The sequence below is a fragment of the Bubalus bubalis genome, chromosome 17 (genome assembly GCF_019923935.1).
Source record: "Bubalus bubalis isolate 160015118507 breed Murrah chromosome 17, NDDB_SH_1, whole genome shotgun sequence".
NCBI lineage: Eukaryota > Metazoa > Chordata > Mammalia > Artiodactyla > Bovidae > Bubalus > Bubalus bubalis.
The window spans coordinates 16,947,908-16,970,745 of record NC_059173.1 but is presented as its reverse complement, the minus strand read 5'-3'; the positions used below and the strand labels follow the sequence as shown (position 1 = coordinate 16,970,745).

Here is a 22,838-nt window from a genome sequence, read left to right as displayed (position 1 = left end):
ATGGACTGTAACCCACCAGGCTTCTCTGTCCATGGGATTTCCCAGACAAGAATACCGGAGCGAGTTGCCATCTCCTTCTCTGAGGGATCTTCCCAATCTGGGGATTGAACCTGCATCTCCTGCATTGGCAGGCTGATTCTTTACCACTGAGCATGTGGAAATCTTAGTTTATGGCAAAATAGAGATACTATAAAGTATATCACAGCTAAATTAGGTGATGAATATTTTGACTTACTTTATAGACCTTTTTGTTTTAATTGAAATATAGTTGATTTACAATGTGGTGTTAATTTCTGGTGTACAGCAAAGTGATTCATACTCTTTTCCTTTTATGGTTTATTATAAGATATTATAGTTCCCTGTGCTATACAGTAGGACCTTGTTTATTTTATATATAGTGGTTTGTACCTTCTAATCAAAAACTCCTAATTTTCCCCCCACTTCCCCTTTGGTAACTATAAATTTGTTTTCTATGCCTGTGAGTTTGTTTTTATTCTGTAAAGTTCATTTGTGCCATATTTTAGATTCCATGTATAAGTAACATTATATGGTATTTGTCATTTTCTGTCTTCACTTAGTAAGATAATCTCTAGGTTCATCCATGGTGCTGCAAATGGCATTATTTCATTCTTTTTTTATGACTAATAGTCCATTGTATGTATGTACTGCATCTTCTTTATCTGTTCCTTTGTTGATGGACATTTAGGTTGCTTCCATGTCTTGGTTTTTGTAAACAGTGCTGATATGAACATTGGTATGCGTGTATCTTTTTGAGTTAGAGTTTTCTCCAGATATATGCCCAGGAATAGGGTTGCTGGATCATATGGTAATTCTATTTTTAATTTTTAAAGGAACTTCCATACTGTTTTCTGTAGTGGCTGCACAAGTTTACATTCCCACTGGCAGTTTAGGAGCGTTCCCTTTTCTCCATATCCTCTCTAGCACTTATTATTTGTAGACTTTTGAGTGATGGCCTAGATTTTCTGATAGAGGCTAATATTTCTTTTAAAGAGGAGGACCACTTTTTCCTCTGTCTCAAACTGGATTCTTCTTTGGGCTTTCATAGCTAAGCAAATGGTGCCATAATTTACCTTGTCTCCCAAATCAGAAGTCTGTTAGGGTACCCTTGGCCTCCTTGTCCATCAGCAGGTCTTATTACCTCTGCTTCCAAAAAAGATCTCACCTCCATCCATTTCTCTCCATCCTTTGCCACTGTCCTGCTCCAAACCACCATCCTCTCTTCCTTAAATGACATCAATAACCTCCTCAGTGGTTGTTCCACTTCCTTCTGCATTTGTCCTATTTTGATGTTTTTCCTACAGCATCCACAAAACGATAGGCCATGTCATCCCACATCTTAAAACCTCTGTTGACCTTTAGTTAATTGCATTTTGAATGAAATCCAAACTCTTTTCTGGGCCTTCAAGGTTCTGGGCCTGCCTCTGTACCATCAACTTGGGCCACATTTTCCCTCTTTTGCTATGACTTAGACAAGTGATTTTCAAAAGTCATTTGGCCACAACCCACAGAAGAATACATTATACCTTACAGTCTACTACAAGGGGACATATATACTGTGTTTCTAATTTTTAAGGTAGCTAATGAGGATGTATCTTATAGCCTATATATATAGTCATAAGGACATAAACATGTCATAGTTGCATTAGCAATACTTCTGTTTCTTAATGTTACATAAAGCTGTGGTGAATTTTACAATTGATAGCAACTTATACTTGATGAATTATGTTCATAATAATAAAACAAGTTTCCAACAATAGTACTTACCCTTACTGTCCAAGATGCATGCTGATGTTTTCTAATCTATCCTGTTTATTCCATTTTGTTGGATAAAACAAAACAAAAAACCCCGTCTTGACATCCTTGCTCTCATGTTACAACTTGAAGTATAAAAAACTGTTGTAGCCACTCAGTCCTTTTTTATTCCCCATATGCACCCAACCCTTTCTTGTTTTAGGGTTTTTGCAGATGCTCTTCCCTCTGTTCTTTCATGTTCTTTGCATGGCTGGCCCCTCATCATCCTGCAGATTTCAGTTTAAATGTCACCTCTTCAGAGAAACCCTCCTTGACTACCCCATCTAAGTGAGTTTCCCCCCTCACCCTTATTTTTTTTTTCCTTAGGCCCCTTTTGTTTCCTTCATAGCACTTGCCACTGTTTTTAATCATGTGCTTATTTATTTCTGTCTGCCCACGCCAGAATGAAGGTTAGGCCATATGAGCTGTGTCTTGCTACGGTGTCTGCCATATTGTATGTACTCGAAAAATCCTTGTCAGATGAATGAATCCTACTGGTTTAGAGTACCTCGACCCTGGTGAAAGCCTGTATATTTACTTCAAGGTCTATATAGGATTTCTGAATCTCCACAGCTTTGGATTCAATTTCTTTTTTAAAGTCCCTACTTTGTCCTGGCTATTGTCCTGTATCTACGTATGTGTGTTCTTTCTTGGGAGAAGGCTTGGGGCAGCCAGTTGGAGGGAAGAGGGAAAGGTTAAGAATGGGAAGTAAGACATATAAAGGAGACTAAAACTTCCTCCTATGTTCTTTTCCTTTCTTCTGCTAGTCCCTAGTTTTAATTTGAATGTTATATGTATTTGTACAGGGTATGAGTGAAGTGAAGCGAAGGTCGCTCAGTCGTGTCCGACCCTTTGTAACCCCATGGACTATACAGTCCATGGAATTCTCCAGGCCAGAATACTGGAGTGGGTAGCCTTTCCCTTCTCCAGGAGATCTCCCCAACCCAGGGATTGAACCCAGGTCTTTACCAGCTGAGACACAAGGGAAGCCCATGTGTGGTCTAAATAGTTCATTGTTATCAATAGGCATTGTGTATTTCTGTAGCTTCTCATGTTGGGCTTGACTTGACTAATTCTTTGGAAAAAAAGTTAGTGGGGCAGCTGCAATAGAGTTCTTGGCTTGTGATTTTCTTTATTTGACCCATAGCATGTAGAATTTGTATTCCACCCTATGAAAAATTTATAATCAACTTCTTACCTTTTAGGCACATAGAGATGAAATCCAGCGCAAATTTGATGCCCTTCGTAACAGCTGTACTGTGAGTATTAACCAAAGATGATGAAAATAACATGGAACTAAAACTGAGAAGGAAAGGGGGAATGTCTCTTTCTAAAATCGGTGGCTGATTTTTGATATAAACTTTCAGCTTGAAACAGTTGATGTGGTCAAACTGATGCGGAAGTTTCTAAGCCTCAGAAAACCTTAGTTTCTTGGGTTCCTGCCAGTTATAAAGGTTTAAACCATCGTTCATGTTTGGAGAAGGCTTGTTGGAATGGTCAAAATAATTCTCCCTGCAGAACCACTAATAGGGTCTCAGTAGCTGCAACAAAAGTCCCAAGGGAGCTCCCCCTCCTTCTCCAATCTAGAAGTTTCTGTCTGAGGTGGGCCTGAGATGGTAGGGGCAATTAGATGTGTCAGGCTTCTCCAGCCTGCTGTGTCTTCGGAGAGGGAAGACCAACAAGTTCTTCTTCTGGAGAATCTAGAAATGTTAGCTTTCTAACAGGCAGAATCTGGCTTCCTAACATGCAAATGCAGAATTTAGGACTCTTTGGGAGATGTTATTTATATTGAGAGAAGTCAATTCCAGGAGCAGATAAGCATCATTCATAGGTTATGTAATAGGGTAAAATGTCTATTTTTGATCAGAGTGAAGGACTGAAATAGGCCCCTTTCAGAAGGTAGGGATGGTGTCCTTTATTCATGGTTCTACCTCCTTTCTTTGGTCCTTTCATTGCTTTGTCCCCTCCTTAGTTCTCAGTGAGCTGGTCTCTATTTGTATTATTTGCATCTGTGAATTTCCAGAAACACCCTTCTACATCCTATATACGTATTTTATTTTCTGGTAATAAACTCCTTCTTTTCTCTTTCCCTACTATAAACGAGACATTAAGTCTTGATGGTATATGCCCCTACACCCCGCCTCCCTTCATTTAGCTGTAGAATGTACACAGTAAAGTGCACGAAGTGCAACTAACCCTAAGTGTGCAGCTCAGTTGATTTGTATGTGAATAGATAACTTGTGTAACCACAATAAAGACCAAGATACAGAATGTTTCAGCTCCCGGAAGGCTCCTGTTGTCCTCTTCCCATCAGTGTGCTTTGCCCAAAGGGTAACTAGTAGTCTGATCTTTGATACTACACATTAGTTTTACCTATTCTTGAATTTCATATGAATGGGACCATTAGAAGATATGGTCTTTGGGTTGAGCCTTTTTGTTACTTAAATGGTCTGTGAGGGTTCATCCATGTTGCACTGTCACGATTTTGTTCTTTTTTATTATGGTGTCATGTTTCTAGTGTGTGTTTAGATCTGGAGTTTGTTTATCCGTTCTGTTGATGGGTGTTGGGGTTGTCTGTGGTAGGAACAGAGCTATTAGGAAGCGCTCTTGTACAGGTCCTTTGGTGCTTACAAATCTTTGTTTCTGATGAACTTATATATATGCCCAGGAGTGGAAGAGCTAGGTCATGGGACATGCCTCAGCTTAACTCTGGTAGGTGCCTGACAGGTATTTAGGTCTGTATTGCCTGATGCCAGTGGCCAGATGTGGGGTGAGCCTGCCTTAGGGATATCTGTTGATTTCCTCCATTCTCACCTCCCTTCCTTGAGAAATTGATACATTCTGTTCCTGTACTCTTTTGCTTTACTTTTAAAGTTTGTTAATTGTCCTGGTTTCTTCTTTTACATGAGAGTTATCTGCTTATATACATACATGCTCATAAATGATCACTGAATAAGATATAGATGATTTTAACACTGTGATTTCTTTTTTTTTTTTTTTTTTTGCATTACTGTTTTGTCCTAAAATAATCTTGGATGCATTTAAATGTGTACATCCGTAATCTGTTCCATTCATCTGGAGTTTTCTTCTTCTTTAGTCTTTTTTTTTTTAAAAATCATTTATTTATTTACTTTAAAACAGCTTTATTGAGGGATAATTGGAGTACAGTAACCTAATGAGATTTCAAATGTGTATATATCTTTAAAACTAGCAAAACAATCAAAATAACAACTGTAGTCATCACTCTCAAGAGTTTCCTGTGCACTTTTGTTATCCACCCTTCCCCACCCCATTTTTAAAATCAGAAATCTAGTTTTAATAGGATATGCCAATATATAGAATAAAATTGGTTACTTAACTTAGGAAATTGGTTACTTTCTTAACTTACATAACTTTTATACTCTCTTTATCCCTCAAATTTGCTTTTCCTGGAACAATTACTTCTAATCCTTCGTTTACTTACCCTTGGCTTTCTGAAGCCTTTGGGGATCTACCCTAGTAGGAGGGGGAACCCAAGAGAGTGATTTCTACCCACCTTTCAGCTAGGCCAGATGGGTGGCTTGGGGGGTCCAAACTATGTGCTCTGGAGTCAGATAGACTAGCTGAGATTCTAAACTGGCCTCTCAGTAACCTGTGTGATGTTATACACTGGAGCCTCCATTTCTTTGTCCATAAAATAGGGGTGACATTATATGTCCTCAATTCCAATGCTTGTAGGATGTACAAGCATTGTACTGATTGTAGGATATACAGTTCATTTAACTACTGCTCTTTGGGAACTGGGTGAGGGAAGAGAGACAGCTGCTTAGTTCCTATATACATTCAGATTTCTGAAACAGTAAAATCTAGGAAACACCGAGTCACAGAATCAGAAACTTGATAATACCTACCTCATGGAGGTTCCTGCAAAAGTTAGATGATGCATCAGCATTTGTACAGGGCCTGGTCCATAGAATGTGCTAATCAGTGATAACTATTATTATTTGCTCATACTGGGTTTAGAACAGAATCTTGTTTAGAAAACAGCTCTGCTCCTTAAAAAAAAAAAAGGTTGAAAACCACTTGAGAACAATACTTGGCAGCACTAGTGGGTCTCAGTTATCCTTCCGCAAGTTCAAAGGCTGCTTTGCAGACACTTCAGAAGAGCACACAGATGCTCCTTTCTCGGCGCCGCTGTCCAAGACTGTCTCTGCTGGGAAATGTCATCTTCATTATCAGTGGAAACTCCTATAATAGCTCGATTGATAGGAGCTCCCAGTTAGCAGCTTTTAAAAAGCTCATGAGCAGTAAGATTTTTCAGGATCAGGCCATTTCTATATTTTGAAGAGATTTAAAAAAAGAATTTGATTCAATCTGGCACCTAAAACCCTACCTAAGTCTGTTCTGGAGAGGAGTTGGTGGGCAAACATATGACATGGTTTTAATTATGAATCAATCTGTCAGCTATAAGATTAAAAATAAATAATATGCAAATAGCCGCCCTCAAGAAGGAATGAGGCATTAAAATAGGATGTCAGCCTGTGTCTTTTCAGCCTGATGTTCATTGTCTGGCTGGCGTCTTCACCTCTGGTGTGTTCTTGGATGTTTACCAGGTGACATTCTCTCTGCTGCTCGCCCAGCAGAGGTGTGAAAGGTAACCTATATATCGCAGAACCATGAGGTTTGCTTGAAAAGCAACAGATAACCCCAAATAGAGACCTTAAAACATTTTCTTTTTGGGTACTGAGAGTAGATACATTTTTTGTATTCCTGTTTTCTGTTCGAATTTTACCCAGATCTCTTATCTGTACAAACAGCATATCAGAAAGCTCTGCTGGCCCCTACATTATGGAGCTATCTCCCTCATCTTTTTTTGCCACTGAGATGGAGTCAGCTGTGTAGTTTCTCTTTGCTGCCTTATATCCTTGGGGTTGAAAGGTTAACAGTCTCCTGGTACAGGGCACAGATCAATTGCCCTTGGTGTAGAGAGAATATGCCCACAATGTGGACCTAAGGATTCTTCTTGCCTATGTAATCTGGTTCAGAATTGCAGATTGCCTATTATCCTTTTTTTTTTTCTCCAAATCATAGAGATCATTAATTTACTGCCTGTGTCTCAGATCAGCTCAATATCTCTGTGTGGGAGTACGTCTAACCCTTAATACCACCAGCAGCTAAGTGGGCAACTCCAGCAGTTAAGTGTGTTATGGCCGAGGCAGAAAGAATATATACAACGTCTGGATCAGTTAACGCACTCTGACAAGTTCTTGAATGCTTCCTGCAAACACATGATCCTCCTTTTGTCAGATAGGCAGTACAGATAATGACAAAACACAAAGCCAGCCATCACAAACTGTAACTAGAAATCAGAAACAGGAGACCCTTTGAAAACGTGATGAGGACAAGGAAATAGAAGGCCCCTTCCTACTCAGTGGGTCCATTTCACTTGAAGTGAGAGTAATAATCTTGGGACCTCCCTGACTTTTTATGAGTGTCTTTTTCTTTAGCACTTTATAATCTAATTTGGGGAGGAGAGGTGGCAGAAATGGGCATATAATAAATGGCTTTTTTTTAAATGAGTCAAAGAAAGCAAATAGGTGCCTAAAGGCTTAAATATGTCTTTGAATGGCAAATTATTTTGGCAGCATATGTATTCTTATATGGGTAGATTTTCTGTAGTCTATTTGCTCCCCCTGGGCCACCATTGATGCCTCACTAACACCTTGGTCACTCATTTTTGTCTCTTGTATTTCACATGATACGTTAAGGGAGAATATCATACAATAGAAATCCAAAATGTTAAAACCAGAGCAACAGAGAAGGTTGTCTATATAGTATTTACCTCCGCATCATAGGTGGAGAAACCAACACAGCCAAGCTCAAGATGGCTTATCTGGGACTTCTAGGGGGTTTGCCTCATCAGTCTTGCTGTTTTCGCTCTGGGGCAGAGGTAAAAGGAAGCACAGTGAAGACATTTGGAGTCTAGGAGAAAAACCATCGTAAGGAATGGCTTTACTGTGTATAGGAAGGAGACCTGTTGAACTATTAGGCACCATTTATTCATTGTTTCTGCTTTAGGGAGATTTAACCATATTACTCAAGGGGTGGTACAAGCATTCTTGTGAAGCACAAATGCCTGCTTGGAGTGACAGACTTGCAGTTTTCCCCCCTTTTTTTCTCATCCTGATAAAGAAGGAGGTTTAGCCAAGAACTGGACCGGATAACCTTTATTCCCTTTCTTGTAGCTGATAGCGTTACTCAAGCCAGTACAGTAGGGATTAACAAGGCTTTTGATATTAAAGTACAAATTACTAGACCACTTACTGCATTAAAAGCTCATCAGCTCAGTGAACAAAATGAAAAGCTGTGTTTTCTGAACTGCACTGAACAATTCTATCTAATTGACATTCTTTAATTCTTTGTGCCTGGGAAGATTTTTTTTTTTAATTGATAATCAAAGGGGGTTAAGACAGGGAGTTAGTCACAAAAACAGTGGCAACGTTTCAGAAACTAAATCTGCTGTAGGTTTGAAAATGGGAAATAATTAACCGTGGGCCCAAAGGCATTTCCTTTTAATTTACTCCTTTCTGTTATATAAAATTTAATTTACTGCCTGTGTGCCTCATTCCAACTATTATTAGAAAATTGCCCTTAAATTTCAAAAGTATTATATGTAAAAGCTCTTTGCAAGCGCTGGTACTAAACTTCAGCAAAGAGAATAGGAAAGCTAAATGTGCTGAAATTGAAGTCATTCCACCACTGAGCAGGGAAATAATTTAGCAAAATCAGATTAAATCTCTTTCAGTAAAATGACAATTTCATATGCGTGCTTTCCCATTTTCTGATACCCAGCTGTATAAGAAGAACCATTTAAAGTTATGCCATCCATACGGTATTATATTTTCAGGATTATTCTGAACGTCCCTTAAGTTTTCCTTTTTTTCTTTTGTTGCATGAAATTAAATTTATTACCTGAGATATTATTGAAATAACTCTAAGTGTCCCTCATTCAGTCTTCCTTGATAAGAGCTTTATTTTGCTTTCTGAGACCATCTCCCATGGTAATGCTCTGTCGATGATGTCCTGGGCCTTTCAGCTTAATTAGCTGATGGTGATACTAGTCTCTCTACTATTCCTCTTTCCTCAGTTTGCATCCTCCACATTCTGTTATGAACTTGATCTCATTTAAAGCTGCCCCTTCCATATGGCAGTCGCTTTTGATTGATTTGCTCTTGCCATGTTTTCCTGATGAATCCTGAGTCAGAAGGAATTCGAGACATTTCTTGTTCTCCCACAGCGTATGTGGGTTTGGGCGCTAAGGAGGCGGGTATGGCAGCTGGAGGCTGGCTCTCGGGGGCTGGATGGGCAAACGCTGGTCATCATTACCACAGAGGTTCAAGTATATATGGCTTTAGAAGCAATTTCTCATTTCCAACCAACTTGCTCCATGTGTAACCAGATTTTTTCCTCTTTTAGGTGATCACGGACTTGGAGGAGCAGCTAAACCAGCTGACGGAGGACAACGCCGAGCTCAACAACCAAAACTTCTACTTGTCTAAACAACTTGATGAGGCCTCTGGTGCCAACGACGAGATTGTGCAGCTGCGAAGTGAAGTGGACCATCTCCGCCGAGAGATCACTGAGAGGGAGCTGCAGCTCACTAGCCAGAAGCAAGTAAGGACCATGAATAGTGTTGGAGACCTTGGGAAGCCTAGAGCCCCTTTAGGTTCTGGAGCAAGTGCCAGTTACGTCTCTCCCAAGTGTTCTCAGACTGAGCCTGTCAGTAAAACCAATCATGTCAGCGCTTTGCTGGTTTGCTAGTTTTAAAAACAGCTTTTAGAAGTGTGTAGTTTGGGTTTTTCTGTTTGTTTCATTTTTTTGGCCACCCCATATGGTTTGCAAGATCTTAGTTCCCTTAGTTGACCAGGGATCAAACTTGTACCCCCTGCAGTGGAATCGCAGTCTTAACCACTGGACCATCAGGGAAGTTCCATGTGTAGTTGTTCTTAATTTTGGTTTAAAACCATTAAAAATAGAATAGAATGCTTTCGTAAGCCACTCTATTTATTTTTTAAAAACTTCTTTTGGCCGAGTTGTGAGGCTTGTGGAATCTTTGTTCCTCACCCAGGGATTGAACCTGGGCTTTCGACAGGGAGAGCTGGGAGTCCTAACCACTGGACTGCCAGGTAATTCCCAAGCTACTTTATTGTTAAGCGTGGTCTCTTTTCCCTGGCCCTCCTCTGAGTTCTTTCCATAAGATCTCAGTAGAAATGGCCCTTCATCTGTTCTTGTCTAACTCCCTTGGTCTGTAGGAGAAAAAGATAGTGTCTTTCAGACTGTAGTTAGAAGCTCATGCTTTTCTGAAACTGATCCGACAAAAGTACCACCCGGGAAATCCTCATTTGCTATGAGGCACAACTCAGTGGTGCTGATTTGCAGACGATGGAGGCGCTGAAGACCACGTGCACAATGCTGGAGGAGCAGGTCATGGACCTGGAGGCCCTGAACGACGAGCTGCTGGAGAAGGAGCGGCAGTGGGAGGCCTGGAGGAGCGTCCTTGGTGACGAGAAGTCCCAGTTTGAGTGTCGGGTTCGAGAGTTGCAGAGGATGCTGGACACCGAGAAGCAAAGCAGGTGGGACTTCATGTAGGTAGAGAGCCAGTGGCAGGTGGCAGCGGCAGGATCACCCTGAGAGCTCCTGAAGAGTGCCCCCGCTTGACCAGGGATGAGCAGGTGCTGGGACATAAGACTTAAGTGTTAAAGCTGGGAGACTCTGGGCAACCAGAATCGGTCAGTCATCCTCGAGGTGAATACGGACGGTGCCAGTAGCAGGAGATGATGACCAGTCAGCCAGTGCAGGGCCCCAGGAGTCAGCAGGGCAAAGTGTCTCAGTGCTTCTTTGTAGAAACTCTTTCCTTGGATTTTGTGTCATTGTGACTGTGTAGCGAGACTGTCACTCTCCTTTTTTTTTTTTTTTAAATATGTATTTGGCTGCACCGGGTCTTGATTGTGGTATGTGGGATCTATTAATAGTTCCCTGACCAGGCATTGAACCTGGACCCCCTGCATTGGGAGCACAGAGTCTTAGCCCCTGGACCTCCAGGGAAGTCACAAGACCGTCACTGTTTTGATCCTAGTCATGTGTGATGTGGGTCAACCCTCTACCCCAGCTTTGGCACTATTGACAGTTGGGGCTGGACAGTCCTTCGTGATGGGGGCCTGTCCTTACATGGTAAGGTGCTGAGCAGCTTCCCTGGATCTGCCCCCCTACATCCCAGTAGCTGCTCCCTCTTCAAGTTGTGACCACCAGGAACATATCCAGACATTGCCCGGTGTCCCCTGGGGGTGGGGGCGGAGGGCAGCTGCCCCTAGTTGAGAACAACTGCTCCACAAGAATAGTTTACAATTTTTTATTTTTTCTTCCTTTCCTGGTAGGCAGTAGTAGTCCTGAGTTCAGGTAGTATCTTTCCTCTATTTCCCCAGTTCTCCCAGTGTAGGATTCCCTCCTGCCAGGGTCACAGGTGTGCAGGTTATGTGCTGCATGCTGCTGGGAATAGACTTGAAGCTCTACCATGACATTTTACCAGCTCATGGTGGGAAAGTGTTCATTCTAACAAAACCAGTATATTATGACAGTTTACCAACAGGTAGACGTGCACAGTCTTGAAGAACACATGCCTTTCCTAATTTGCAGAGAGGTACCCTATGGGCTAGTATCCACCTTGTGCTTCATGTCTTCCCAACAGAATCCTATACATCCTGCATAACCTCACTAATATCACCTTTCTCTGAAACTTAGTGTCCCGTAATACTCTGAATTCCCTGAGCAAGGTAACTATTCATGGAAGTATTTATCATTTATCTGGACTCTGTCAGACTCATTTCAGTATTTCCCACATTTGGTGGACCATAGTAGACTCACGGCTGTCTTGGAGGTATAATTTGTGCTAAATCAACTACACTAAGAAAGACTGGAAGCAAAGGGAACCCATAAGTTTCAAGAGAAACTGGTAGAAATATTCTCCTGTTGGACATCTTCCCTTTCAGTGTATTTGCTAATGTGAGAGGGCTGCTGGTTTAAGACTTCCTGTTACTATTTCCCCCTGAACTCTTGAGCTCCTGCGTCCTCACCCTATGTTCTGGCTGTTCTCACACACACCCCTCCCTCCCACTCGCAAGTCCAGCTCCTAGCCCAGCTGTTTCTAGAGTCCTTTGTAGACAGTTTCGGGGGCAGAGTCTGACCATAGCATCAAGAGTGCACAACCAAGCGTGAAAGTGTTCTCTGGTGGCACTAGTGGTAAAGAACCCACTTGTCAGTGCAGGTGACGTAAGAGACTTGGGTTCCATTCCTGGCTGGGGAAGATCCCATGGAGGAGGGCATGGCAGCTTACTCCAATATTCTTGCCTGGAGAATCCCATGGACAGAGGAGCCTGGTGGGGCTACATTCCATAAGGTCTCAAAGAGCCGAACAGGACTTAGCACACACATAGGGAGATCTTTCATATATTTCTTTCAGGAGCAATTGTGAAAGATCTTGGCTGTCTTCCCCACCCCCCATTTTTTTTTCCTTCCTCTATTTTGGTGTTATGTGGGATCTGAGATGAGTAAAATATAATTCTTATTTTTAAAAAAATATTTATATATTTGGCTGTGCCTGTTGTTAGTTTTGGCATGTGGGATCTAGTTCCCTGATCAGGGATTGAACTTGGCCCCCTGCATTGGGCGTGAGATGTCTTAGCCACTGGACCACCAAGGAAGTCCCTAAAATATAATTCTTAATTCTTGTCTTCTAGAGGCTAAGAGTCTAGTGCAGGAGATAAACTATGCGTTGAACTATTTATCACCTAAAATAGAGAGTGGGTTGTGCCAGGCCAGTAGTACATTTATGCTTTGGGTCCAGAACAAGAAGAGGTTACTTCTGAGAGGAAGACTGGGAAGGGCTTTGTGGAGGACGTGGCCTTCTAGTTTACCCGTGGAGTCTGAGTAAGGCTTGGGTTTGTTGGGTCGAGAAGGAGAGCTGCCAGTGAAGGAGCCTGTATAAGTCCAGGTGTGGAAGCAGCAAAACAGAACACCTGAGTTGGGGAGGGGAAGTGATGTTCCAAGTGTGCTGCAGTTTTTTCTTCTGTCACCTTATTTACAGGCACACCCAGCGGATTCAAGGTTCAGTTTCCAGAACACTTCAGCTCTTGCTTTAAGGAGAGGCAGTGTTTGCTTGAATGGGGCTCCACATGGTCCTCTGCACTGTGCTCCTTCAGGGGACCTCATTCCTTCCTGCTTCTGCAGGAGGATGTAACAGTCTTGCCATTTTCAGCCCAGTTGCATTTGGAAAAATGCCTCGTCCCTTCAGCCCTTCCAAGTGCATTTATATTCACAGGAACCTTACCTGCTAAGAGTATTTTTACCCAGGGCCTAAAGTGGGTCACATCCTCACTCCACGTAATTCGGAACAAGGGATCAGGCTGGGCTCTCTCCAGCCTGCAGCCTGTTTGGTTGCTTATCCATGTCTAAGCTGGGCCGGCTTCCTTCCTGCAGGGTGGCAATGACGGGGTTTCTGAACATGCCTGTGTCTCCCCACAGGGCGAGGGCCGACCAGAGGATCACTGAGTCGCGCCAGGTGGTCGAGCTGGCAGTAAAGGAGCACAAGGCCGAGATCCTGGCCTTGCAGCAGGCTCTCAAGGAGCAGAAGCTGAAGGCCGAGAGCCTCTCCGACAAGGTCAGCCCCTGTCCCTCCTGCCTTCTAGATACGCATGTATACTTCCTTCTTTTAGCAGGTATTCACATGCGCTCAATCCATGGTCGACGTGTTTCATAAACCAAGTTTCACTGTTGTGCTTCCCCAAGGGACACCCTTGGTTGGCAGTAGTGGGGGTAGTGGGTACTTGGGGTATCAGAGTTGGTCAGTGACTTCCTGATATCTGCCCATCAGGGCCCCTGAGGTCCAGATTTTGACCTGGGTGCACAGCGCTCTTCTTTTCTGGCATTTGATTTCTGAAAGCCTTTATGGATCTAACGTTGAGCATCCTTGGGAAGTGTGGGGTGGCTAGAACTCCTGCTCATTCCATTGCTGCAATGGCAGGAAGCCTCAGCGTCTCTGGGTTCTAAGTCCAAGGAAGCAGCAGGATCTGAGGACAGTGATCTCTTCATATTCCACTTTGGAAATACACACATCTTGTCCATGAAGCACTCTATATTTACAAAGTGACATACTGCTGTTTGAAAAATTTTAATAGTCTTAAAAGAGATTTAGAATAGGTGCTTCTGTGTTACAGGTAAGAGTGAAGGTCAGAGAAATTTCACATATACACACAGACTGTTTCATATATACACATACACACTGTTTTGTGTGCGTGTGCGCCCACATACACACACACATAATCTGACCTCTGAATTTTGGGTAACTAATTTTCTGATTATAGAAGTGATTATTTGGGGTCATTGTGGAAGATATAGAAACCACAGAAAAGTAAAGAAAAAGTAACTGGTAATCTGTCCCCACTGTTATGTTGGTGAATTTATATTCATTTATTTATATTGATAAATTTAGATGCTTATATAAACAGGATTACATCGTTTTTTTAAAAAGTCACATAAATAGGGGCTTTTCCTGAATTAGTGAGTATTTTTTGAACATGTAGTTCTAGAAACAACAATTACACAGAGACACCTATTTTAATCATTCTGCTTGTGTTAGAAATTTGAACTTCTTCCAGTTTTTGTTTTTGTTTTTTTTGTTTTTTTTTTTGCTGTCATAAATAACATTGTGATGAATGTAAATCTTTTTGGGGATCCATGGTTATTTTCTTATTGGAATTTCATAGTAATGACCAGATTCAAGCTAGAGCTTGCTACTCAGGAATATTCCTGAGTTCCTTGGTACTGGCTCACTAATTTTTTTAACCATGAGGAAAATAAATATGTTATTTAACCATGAAAAAAGTAAATGCATTATTTAGAGAAAAATGAGCTTTTCGGTGTTTAGCTTGAAGGACATTGTTTTCTACCTGACTGTCCTAAAGTATTCTACAGCAAAGTCCTACCCAGCCTTTAAGACTCCAGACTTTCTGACCCCATCTTCTCCCAGTGACAGGCCATTCAGGATGAATCTCTCTCCTCCATGCCTCTTATCAAAATCATCACTCGACAGAGTCGTCACTATTTGTGTACATGTCTATTAAGGGCCACCCTCTGCCTTTGTGACTTGATACAAGATCATTGAGAGAGCTTGTCTGCCCTTTCATCCGAGTTCTGATATTATCCCACGCAAGTAAGCAAGCATTTGGAATATGATGATTTAATTCAGCCAAAGCATGTCCGATAAATAAATTTTGGAGAAGTCATCTTCCTAGAACTTGTCACAGCTAGCTACACGTATGACCCATCCCTTAGAAATAATATCTTCTCCTAACAGAATAACCTACATAAGGCTTATCTTTGACATGGACATTTGTGGTATGCTTTTAAAAACCTGGGCTTCCCTGGTGGCTCAGACGGTAAAGAGTCTGCCTGTGATGCAGGAGACCTGGGTTCAATCCCTGGGTCAGGAAGATCCCCTAGAGAAGGGAATGGCTACCCACTCCAGTATTCTTGACTGGAGAATTCCATGGAGCTAGAGGAGCCTGGTGGGCTGCAGTCCCTGGGGTCGCAAAGAATCAGACACAACTAACACATACAGCGTAAAACAATTACAAACACGACTTTTTAGACTTCCCTGGTGGCTCAGATGGTAAAAGCGTCTGCCTACAATGCAGGAGACCTAGGTTCGATTCCTGGGTTTGGAAGATCCCCTGGAGAAGGAAATGGCAACCCACTCCAGTGTTCTTGCCTGGAAAATTCCATGGACAGAGGAGCCTGGTAGGCTACAGTCCATGGGTTCGCAAAGAGTCGGACATGACTGAGCAACTTCACTTCACTTTTAAAAACCAGTGTTTATGTTCTGACCCTTAGAACTTGATTTTTCTTTGGCTGTGAAGGTTTGTGGATATTGGCAAAAGTCGTTAGCATATAACGTTCCTAAATATGGTGTCACGGCCAATTTTTCCAAATGTCCAGCTCAATGATCTGGAGAAGAAGCACGCCATGCTTGAAATGAATGCCCGAAGTTTACAACAGAAGCTGGAGACGGAACGAGAGCTCAAACAAAGGCTTCTGGAAGAGGTGGGTGTAAGATGCATGGTAAATAGAGCCGGGCGTACTCTCAGAAGTGAACACTTGGCCTCAGGTGGGCAGATCCAAATTAAGAAATTAAGATTTCAAGGTTGAAATTCTCAAGGAAGAGTAAGGTGGTCACTGGGTACTTTCTGGAAGATGTTTAACACGTTGAAAGAACATGTCAAGAAGCCCTGGGGGCCTCTTTGTCATTGTGTCTTTCTAAATAGTGCTTAATGGAGTGTCAAGCACATAGTGAGTATGTGCTAACTGGAAGTTTATTAAATATGAGGGCAAGTAGATATTGAGTTAAATTGTTCTTTAGAGTTAATATCCAGAGTATATTAAGTTTGCAGCCTGATGAGCTTCATGCAGGGACAGAGACCTCATCAGGTGATGCTGAATGCCAAATCTCATGAAAACTTTTGAACATCCAATTAATTCAATGCAAAAAAAATGGCACCCTGCTTTTGAGACACAAAACAAAAAGTTCAAATTGATCTCCTAAACCAGTCCAATCCTTATGTTAGTTATTTCCTGTACCTTTGAATAGAATTCTGAAAATCTCTGTTTAAATTGAGGACAACTCCCCCAACCAAAGCCTTGGTTTGGCTGAATCACTGATAATTTGTCTTCATTCATTAGAATTGACCTGTCAGGATAAATGCAGTTTATAAAGGTATTTCACGAGAAGTTAGACTCAAGAGGGTTCTGTTTAAGCCACAATGAGCCTGACAGTTGAATCAACCAGGTTATCTGTTCTGGTAAATGGAGCTTTTACTGTGTGCTTCCTGTAGCCCCTGAGAGGCTCTGCTGGTAGAAGTATTGTAACTATGCTATTAAGTTTGAAAAATGTGGTGCACATTTTGCAGGGGAGCATAAAATGTTTTCTAGAATGACTTTTAAAAATATAGTTGGGAACGTTCTGGAGATGGATCCATGATGATGTACAACCACGTGACTCTACTTGATGCCACCAAACTGTAGGATTAAAAATGATTAAAATGGGGACTTCCTGTCAGTCCAGTGGTTAAGAGTCCATGCTCCCAATGCAGAGGGTATGGGAACTAAGATCCCTGGTTAGGGAACTAAGATCCTGCATGCTGTATGGTGTGGCCAAAAATAACACAAATGATTAACATGGTAAATTTTATGTATATTTTACCACAACAAAAAAGTTTTTAAATAAAATCAATATTACACACAGGTAGAAAGTTCACCAAAGGTGACTCTCAGAATATTATAATAGAAATTTTTAAATCTCTCTGATTGTCAAAGAGAGAATGACAAAAGATAGAGAATGATCAAAGAATGGTCTTTTATCTGGAATGACTACGCAGTGTCCCTACTAGGCAGTGTCCCCACTTTGGACACACGTTGGAAACAGGAAGCACAGAAATAATCAGTGATCTCGCCTGTCCTCTTTTCCTTCCGAGGAAAGAGCGTTGGCCCCGGCAACTCTGCTTTGGTCCAAGGTTACATGGTGAGTCAGTGGCAAGACTAGAAATAGAAGGCTGGCATCCTGATTCAGTCCCCTGTTCTCACTTCTAAAACTACTGGGGAACATTTCCAGTTTCCCTGTCTGCACCTCACAGAGGGCTTTTTGAAGACAGACATCTGGCTGCACTGGATTGGAGGCAGATCTCATTGAGAGCTGAGAGCACTGGGAAACAGTGATCTTTACCATCAGGAATGCAGCTGGCATCCTGGCTTGGGGTGGGCCCTGTGTCAGCAGGTGGTCAGGGGCTCAGCTTGCCTGTCTTGTCCATCAGGTACAGGTTCTTGTACATGGAGCCAGAATCAGAGTCTCACAGTTGGAGAGAATTTTTGTGTGTCATTTAGCACAAATTCCTAGCACTTGCACCACCGTTTCTTTTACCCTTTCCCTGGCAGACTTCACTAACAGAGCTTTTTCTCAAATCTTTTCTCTCAGGCCCAAAGTGGCCTCCGAGACTTTTCTGACACTGCTGTTTACAGGCATGACTAGTCCTGACTTGGAAGTAATAGCAGAGCTCCAAGTCCGTTTGCTAATCCTGTCAAATAATCCCCCTTCCGAGGTAGAGAATCCCTTCTCCAGCCACCCTCACAGGTGGGCCTTGGGACACCTGGGACTCAAGACTTAAAGTGACTCAAGATTGCCCAACTCATTTTTCTGGCAACTCTAACTCTTGGAAAGTCCTTTCTGGTTTTGAACTAAAGCCTGTAACTTCCAACCATTGGTTCTATTACAGCAAAACATTTGAAAACAGGGAGTAGTCTCATATTTCCAACCAAAGTAGGAAGTTAATATTGATTAATGATCATATTACTTGCTTAGTAATAAAAATAACTTGTTTTTCTTTTTTCTTTTATTATTTTTAAAAATAACTCATGTTTCATTTGGCACATACCACATGCCAGATGCCTGAGTACTTTCCATGAATTAGCTCATACACTCTGTGTGATACTTCTGTAAGAGAGCTACTTTTTTATTTTATTATCCCTGTGACAGTAGATTTGCTATCTCTTCAGCTCTCCTGACTCCATGTCACCTTTTCTTTTCTAACTGAAACATTTCAAGTCCCACCAGGACTGGGATGTTCTTTTCCGGTAGTTTTATCCTTCCGAACAGTTTCTAGAAGTCCTTGGGGTTTGAACAACACGGAGTAGTGGGCCGGCCCCACCACTGTCCTGGGCTCTTTGGGTGGCTTATCACACCACTGACACCCATTGATCTGTTAGATCACCACCAGCTCTTCTACATGTTTTTTTTTTTTTTAAAACATCTTTATTTATTTGACTTTTTTTTTCAATACCATCCTGTTAAGCCTTCTCGTTGGTTTTGGCCCATCCTCCCTGTTACCAGGGGTGTTTCCCACTCTGGTTCTGTCGTCTAGTTCCTCTGCTTCCTCCCAGTTTCCTGTCACCATCATAAAATCGGTGGACAAATCTAATCGCGTGACTGGAGCCCTCCTTTCAGTCTACCACCAACCAGGAATAGCCTCCATTTACCGCTCTCTGGGAAGCAGGTAAATGGTTTTGGAAAACATTTCATTGAGCACCAATGTCATTCTTACTTGTTTTCTATTGTAGTAAATAAATAAGCAGCCTGTTTCTTGGAAAGCTAATGGACAGTTGATGTGTTGATTCTAGAGAAATATTTTGGGCCTGGTTGTCACCAAACAGATTCTTGTCCCTAGTACTTGTTTCTCTGCTTCCTGCCTAGTAATTAGTGTTGTCCTAAAATAGCGGAAGGAAACTAAAGAGGGTAATTTGCAGAAGTAATCATTTGTGCTACAGGGGACGGATAGCTCCCTGGAAGAGATTATCTTCGCTGTTTTCTCTCTTTTGTTGTTCTGTATTTTAGGGCGTTCTGTGGTTTGATTCAGAAATTCTAGGTCATGCACCCAGGGCAGGTGATTTCTGAGTTAGTATCAGTACCTCTTGCTTTACAGAGGATGGATGGAGAGGGGCTGGTGGAGTAGGTTGGGGTAGGAAGGGCAGATGGAAAAGTGATAGGGGCACACCTGGACTGCATCGAGAGAAGAAAGAAGGATGCAGGAGGCAGCGCTGAAATTCATTGCACATCTGCTGTATGCTGGGCACTAGGCTTGGTGTGTCACCCAGAGAAGGGGGTTATTACCCCCGCTTGCAGATGAAGAGACTGAGGGTCTGAGAGGCAGTGAGCTGCCCCTGGCTATAGGACTGGTAAGAGTTAAGTCAGGGGACTTCCCTGTTGGTCCAGTGGCTAAGACTTCATGCTCCCACTACCGGGCTTGAGTTTGATCCTACTTGCCACAACTAAGACCTGGCATAGCCAAATAAATATTTTTTTAAAAAGTCAGGATTTGAACCAGGGTCTGGAATGTTCTAAAGCCCAGGTTCTTTTCCATGACACTATGATGCCTCAGAATCAGCTGCCTCTCAAGAGGAAGGGGATTGAGGAGTAGGAATGGAAATGCAGACATCAGTGGAGGGAAGAGAAATATGGTGGTGAGGTTTCTGCGCACCGAGGTCATCTGTAGCTCTCGGCCTGCTGTGGCAGGGAGCACTGAGGTTTGCCCTCGCCTGTTGGGAAAGCCCCGTGGTGGTGGTGAGCAGCTGTTTACCGCTCTCTGTCCTTCCATCCGCATACGGTCTAGGCCCCTGGGGAATGGAGTGTTTGGGCCACTGCTGGTAGGGTTAGACTGGAGGCCAGGGGTTGGTGAAACCAAGCAGTATCCTCTCAGTATAGCTGTTCTCTTCTGCTTTTTAGAAACAGAAGTATTTTAGGTAAGAGCCATAAAGCCAGTATCTTTATTGCCTGCCCTGTTTTCTGTAAAGTAAAAAAAAAAAAAAAGAAAAAAGAATTGGAGAGAGTTCTCGCACAAAACTATTTGCAATATACTAAACAGAATTTTGTTTTCCATGGGCTTTACTGACACTTGTTCTGACGCTGGGATCGCCCCCTTCCCTCGTGGTGGCAGCATCGCCTCCCACCATGGCTGTGGGTGTGCTTGTTGGTCTCTCGCACTGACACGGCACCCTTTGAGTTAAAGGTGCTATGACTCCCATTTGTGTACGCCACACGGAGAATCACAAAGTGAGTTCTCTCAACAGTGATTGAGATAACTGCTCGTGCATCGTTGTGGAATATCAGACAATTGGTCATCCTGGAATGAGCTGAAATTTTGGTGCCTCATCTGAAATGAGTCTGAGTGGGGACAGTGAGGGAGTGCGTTGCACTGTGTGTGGTCTGAAGCTTCTCTCTCCGGCCTCTCCCCCCACCAGCAAGCCAAGTTACAGCAGCAGATGGACCTGCAGAAGAATCACATTTTCCGTCTGACTCAAGGGCTGCAAGAAGCTCTGGATCGGGCTGATCTGCTGAAGACAGAAAGGAGTGACCTGGAATATCAGCTGGAAAACATTCAGGTGAGAACCAGCACCGGGAGCTTACTGAAAAATTGTCTACAGAGGCAAAGTGTGATGGCTCAAAGCCACCTGGCAAGATGAGCAGTCTCTTCGTGTTGTGTATTTTCACCAGTATTTTATTAATAAAACTTTCCAAATGTTAAGAGAAGCTGGGAAATTTCTATCATGACCACCATCCTAGAGTCTTCTACTCACCATTTGCTATTTTTGCTTTTTCATGTATCTTTGTACTTGAGTCTGTCTTTGTTGGGTGGGGGACGGTGGGCAGTAAGATCAGGACTAAGTAAATAACAATTGGCTCAGTGTGGCTTTTGTTGATTTTTTCATTTGTTAGTGTTGTAATGATTTTATTTCTTATTAAAGTATCAAATTTAAAAGTCTGCGTCTTTCGGGATCTGAGGTGCTGTTTTCATGAACCTTAGGTTCTCTATTCTCATGAGAAGGTGAAGATGGAAGGCACTATTTCCCAGCAAACCAAACTCATCGATTTTCTGCAAGCCAAAATGGACCAGCCCGCCAAAAAGAAAAAGGTGGGTCAGAGGATGTGAAAAGCAGGCAGTGGGCAGTTTTGCTCAATCATGATGATTCCATGAAGGTCACCGGGGTAGATAATCCTAGGAACATCAGAGAAAACAAAATGCACAATTTCTTTGTTTTGGGTTGAAAAAAGAGGCTTTGAGATCATCAGAATGGCTCTTCAAGAGAGGCTGTTGTCACTCTGGAATCTGTGACACACTGTGCTGTGTTCATGGCCTTTAAAATTGTGCTGTCTTCCTCTGAAGGAGTGAGATTTGTTTCCCAAGCATCTGGGGAGGAGGAGGCAGCAAAGAGGAAGGCCGAGTGTTCAGGTTGGCGTCCCTGATTCCAGAGGGGGTTCTCTGCCGTGTGTAAGGGCCTCTAGAGAGATTAGAGGCTACTTGTGTGCCATTCTAGGACTTCCCAGGTGGTGCTAGTGGTAAAGAACCCGCCTGCCAATGCAGATAGATGTAAGAGAATCAGGTTTGATCCCTGGATTGGGAAGATCCCCTGGAGGAGGGCACAGCAACCCACTCCAGGATTCTTGCCTGGAAAATCCCACGGACAGAGGAGCCTGGCGGGCTGCAGTCCACAGGGTCACACAGAGTCGGACATGACTGAAGAGGCTGAGCATGCACACACATGGGATTCTAGACAGAGAGGGGTTCTTAGGTCACAGGGATGGGATTCCAGAGGTATTAATAGGTCATCTGTATGGGGCCTGAGAAGGAATCTCAAGTCATGCACAAGGGACTCCAGAAAAACTAGACATCATCTGCTCAGTCCCTCTGATCGGGTCAGTAGGAGACTGGGGCCCAGAGTGCTGCTGTGACCTGCCCAAAGTATCGGACTGGATAGCTGTCCCCTCCATGGGGTGCTGCTCCATCCCTCCTTTTAAAATGGTAACAATTTAAAACAATGACCAGGAGACACGGATGGACAGGCTGATAGATACACATGGGAAGATTTTTAATAAGCCCAAAGCATGCTTCCCTGAACCCCTGCAGCCTTCATGGTAGTTTTGGCCAGGTGTTCTCAGTTCAAGAAGGTCTCTAAGGAGCTGGAAACTTCCCGAGGCACTCAGATGTCAGCATAGCGCTGGTGATGGTGCAGGAAGGGGAGATGGGCTGAAGGGTGTCTTATGATGCTGATGTTCTCCTTCTGGAGAGCAGCAGCAGGAGAAGCGAACAGCAGCGGTGGCTGTCGGACGCGGGCTTGCTTGTGTGCTGTGTGACTGTGCTTGTATGCGCTGCTGATGGTGATCTTTTTATTTTAGCAGTGGACTGTTATCTGATTATGTCACTTGATGTAGTCAGGGTATTCCCATGTGTTTTTTGGTTATTAATTTTGTTTTCAGTCTCATTATCCTGTGTTTTACTTTTTTCTCCCATGTACAATACATATTCCATTTGCATTTTTTTCTTGGCATAAGCCCCTTCTGTTGACGTCATTTTAGTATTTTTTTTTTTTTTAAAGCAACCACTCATCTCTGTGTC

At 42.8% G+C, this 22,838-nt stretch overlaps 1 protein-coding gene across 7 annotated transcripts in view; it reads left to right on the top strand.

Moving 5' to 3' along the window:
• The window catches only part of CIT (citron rho-interacting serine/threonine kinase), a 175,653-nt gene that overhangs the window by 129,707 nt on the left and 23,108 nt on the right, over nucleotides 1-22,838 (top strand). For 6 of the 7 annotated variants that reach the window (XM_044930176.2, XM_044930175.2, XM_044930174.2 and 3 more), the window contains 7 exons: nucleotides 3,018-3,071; nucleotides 9,268-9,465; nucleotides 10,231-10,424; nucleotides 13,369-13,504; nucleotides 15,841-15,945; nucleotides 20,686-20,826; nucleotides 21,249-21,356. In XM_044930176.2, the coding sequence (XP_044786111.1) occupies nucleotides 3,018-3,071; nucleotides 9,268-9,465; nucleotides 10,231-10,424; nucleotides 13,369-13,504; nucleotides 15,841-15,945; nucleotides 20,686-20,826; nucleotides 21,249-21,356 (936 nt within the window). The remainder of the gene's footprint in view (nucleotides 1-3,017; nucleotides 3,072-9,267; nucleotides 9,466-10,230; nucleotides 10,425-13,368; nucleotides 13,505-15,840; nucleotides 15,946-20,685; nucleotides 20,827-21,248; nucleotides 21,357-22,838) is intronic. The other variant, XM_044930173.2, reaches the window with a different exon arrangement.